Raw genomic sequence first — 3104 nt, 5'->3', positions numbered from 1 at the left:
GGGATTTGCCATATTACTGAAAGTAGTGTTAAAACTAGCTTTAATTCCCAGAATGCTTCCAAATACATATTTAAAAATAATACAACATATCCCACATATATACATTTGCCTCCCCAGAACTGTTACATAGAAAGTATTAAAAACTCAGCAACTATTCTGAATAAATTAACTACAGATGTTCAGGTAGGTGAGGTAGAATAAGGAACAACCACAAATTTGAAGTGTGATGTCAAAATCAGAAATGCAGCAAAAGAAAGTTGGCAGTGGTTGACTGCAATTTGGGGAAGGATTACTTCTGAAGCATTTATGGACAGAGCTTTCTGTTACATTCAGTCATCTTCACTGAAGCCAATAGGGTTACAGAAGGTTGAGAGAGCATAAACTGGTCTGAAATCACACCATTTACAGTAATTTGAGGAAAAGGGGTATTAGATTATTTTTAATTCTCCTTCCATAATTTCTTTAAACACACGTCTCATATTCTAAAATGCCCAATTTGACATAAAAAAGAAACCAGAGAGAAGTGCTGTGTAATGATTTTAATTTGCTCTCTAAAGCACTGAAAATAATTCTGAGTGTGAGGAAGAGAGTCATCATTGGAGAGTATAATTTTATTTCTTCAGAAACCACACCTGTTTTCACTGCAAAAAGTCAAAGCAACGTCTTCTTTGAACCCTTATGCACCAAACATACTATAGCCCTGAGAACATTTTCTTTAATACTGTACGAAAGGTCTGCCCCTTGAGGCATAATAATGTGCTTAAAATATACTTAGCAATATGCTTTGGCAAAGAAAAATGTTTCCAAGTCAGACTTTTTTTCAAAAAAGTAAAATATCCATTTAAATGTTTATTTTGACTTTTTGCCCAGGATCAATGGCAAAAAGTGCTTCTGTTCAGAAAGGCTAGTTCAGCCAAAATTCAACTTGTTTTTCAGGAATAAGGAACTGAAAAAATATAGAATAAAATAAAGTCTTTCCAAACCAATCATAATTCTGATTTACTCTGCACAAGAGAGTTTTGGAGGATGTCTGCAAAGCCTATTATTCAAGCTAGCACTTCATATAAAGAATAACTTTTCTGGAGACACTTTGAACTACCAGCCCATATCGATACCTGACATCACGGTTACAGGGGACGACTGAAATGCTGTACTGGCGATAGAGGCATAGAACGAATAGGCTTTACTACTATCTTAGTAATTTCTCAAACAACTCTGTGCTTGATCAGTTGCCAACAGCATTTGTACATCCTGACTCTCCAGTACCCCGCATCAATTTTATGTTAATGTAAGTCCACTTAAATCAGAGTTATATTCACTTTACAGTGAGTATAGAGAATCATCAGAGCAGCCAGTATCGGCAAAAATAATTCCATGCTGCTTACCTATCCAAACATGCAAAAGGGACCTAAAATTGCTTGGAGGGTAAGTGATGTTTGTCTTGTCTCCCAGCCCAGAATAAGATGTACAACATTTAGAGAAAGTACAGGAACTTTGAGCATGACTCCAGGGAGGGTCAGAGTGCTCTTATGCCAGCTGGTGTCAACTGGCATTGACTGGCGAAAAAAAATAGATTCCTTGAACATGTCTTTTTTAATGGAAAAAGGCTTTCCAACAGAACAAAGCATTTTCCCTGAAAAGATTCCACTTCTGTCAAAAATGTATTAGAATCTTCAAAGCCAAAAATCAAGCCGTCTTCCATTTTCAGATTTTTTTGGGGGGCGGGTGAGGGGAGGTGGAAATCCTGCCCAGCTACACTTTGGATGCCTTGGGCACCATGCACCCCAGGGCTTAATTTTTTACGTTTGCCTCTAAACCTGCAAAAGCAGTTTTGCACGTGCCGCTCATTGCTGGTCCCCTATAGCAGCACACAGATATCAGACTAAAATTAACTGCATGCAGGATGTCAACAATCAGACTGTCTAACACGACATGTGTATAAATCAATATGCACCCTAGCACATCTAACCCTACTCGCTCATCCCCAAGCATATACATTAACTGTGGGCAGAAATGGCCATTTTTACATCAGCATATGCAAATATTTGATTTGCATGTGTATTTGCATAACCAGAGAAGGTAAATGAGAAGTGCAAATTAGTAAGGCCAATCTGTTTGTAAAGCTGGCTTTTTACATACCGGTGCCTATTACTGCTTAGCTTACAGAATCAGACCCTGGATTGAGATCTTTAAAAAAAAATAAGGAAAAAATAAGTTGACTTCTTGCTAAACAATGAAAACACACTTATTTTCCCTGCGGAGCTGGGTTTCTGTTGATTTCCACTTGCCCTTTGCTTCTCTGATTCTTGGCCAGCTCAACTCGCAAAGTACAACCCCCCAGGCTCAAGCCTTTCAAAGAGGATACAGCGCTCTCAGCTGCGACTTTATCCTTGTAATCGAGAAAAGCTCTGTGCTGCGCTCCCTGCCAATTCAGGCGCAAAGGGGTCACATGGAGTTCTCGCAAAGTGCTCTTTAACTCGCTCACTCTTGTGCCCGCAGGTAGGTTACCCACATACACAGTAGTGAATGCACCAGGCACATCTGATTTGGCACTTAAGGAATCATTTCCAGCAGAACAGTGTCCAACGTGGGTAGGGCTGGTCCCTGTGTGCGGTCTCGTGTTCTCAGTCTTGGCAGTCTCCTTTAGCACTGCTGGTATGCTGGCATTTGGAAAATCTGGATGTTCGTCCTGGAGGGTAACATCTTTCCCTGCCTGCTTCTCTCTGTAGCGAAGATTCTTGAGGATGGGGATTTTCCCGAGAATCTCGTAGCTGATCTAAGAGAAAATTAAAATATGAGCACATTTGAGACTTCTCTTCCCTGCAGACATCTGGTCAGACCCAACCCAGATCTCATTTTGTCAGCATCAATCAAAACGCCCAGGGCATTCAAACTTACCAAGGGTGGCCTGATTCTGAAGTTATCATGTAACATAAACATTAGTCACTTGTTCTGCAGGCTGCACGATGCTGTAGGTCCACCAGAAAACAGACAACAAACTGAGAGGTGCTGGACTCACAATATAGCACACGTCCCTGTCGTTGGTGGAACAGTTAGGTTGCAGATCTGAATACACCGAAGTGAGCGAAATCCAAATACAAAGC

The 3104-nt window shown here is 40.4% G+C and overlaps 1 protein-coding gene across 3 annotated transcripts in view; it reads right to left on the bottom strand.

Annotated features, from left to right (window-relative positions):
• Nucleotides 1–524: 524 nt before the first annotated feature.
• Nucleotides 525–3104, bottom strand: part of MTHFSD (methenyltetrahydrofolate synthetase domain containing) — a 19606-nt gene continuing 17026 nt past the window's right edge. For all 3 annotated transcript variants that reach the window (XM_014519522.2, XM_006022747.2, XM_025203117.1), the window contains one exon: nucleotides 525–2776. In XM_014519522.2, coding sequence (XP_014375008.1) covers nucleotides 2246–2776 — 531 coding nt within the window. In that variant the 3' untranslated portion in view covers nucleotides 525–2245. The remainder of the gene's footprint in view (nucleotides 2777–3104) is intronic.

This window comes from Alligator sinensis, unplaced genomic scaffold (genome assembly GCF_000455745.1).
Source record: "Alligator sinensis unplaced genomic scaffold, ASM45574v1 scaffold228_1, whole genome shotgun sequence".
NCBI classification, from domain to species: Eukaryota; Metazoa; Chordata; order Crocodylia; family Alligatoridae; genus Alligator; species Alligator sinensis.
Note: the sequence above shows the minus strand (reverse complement) of the source record. Positions and strands in the feature narration are given on the sequence as shown.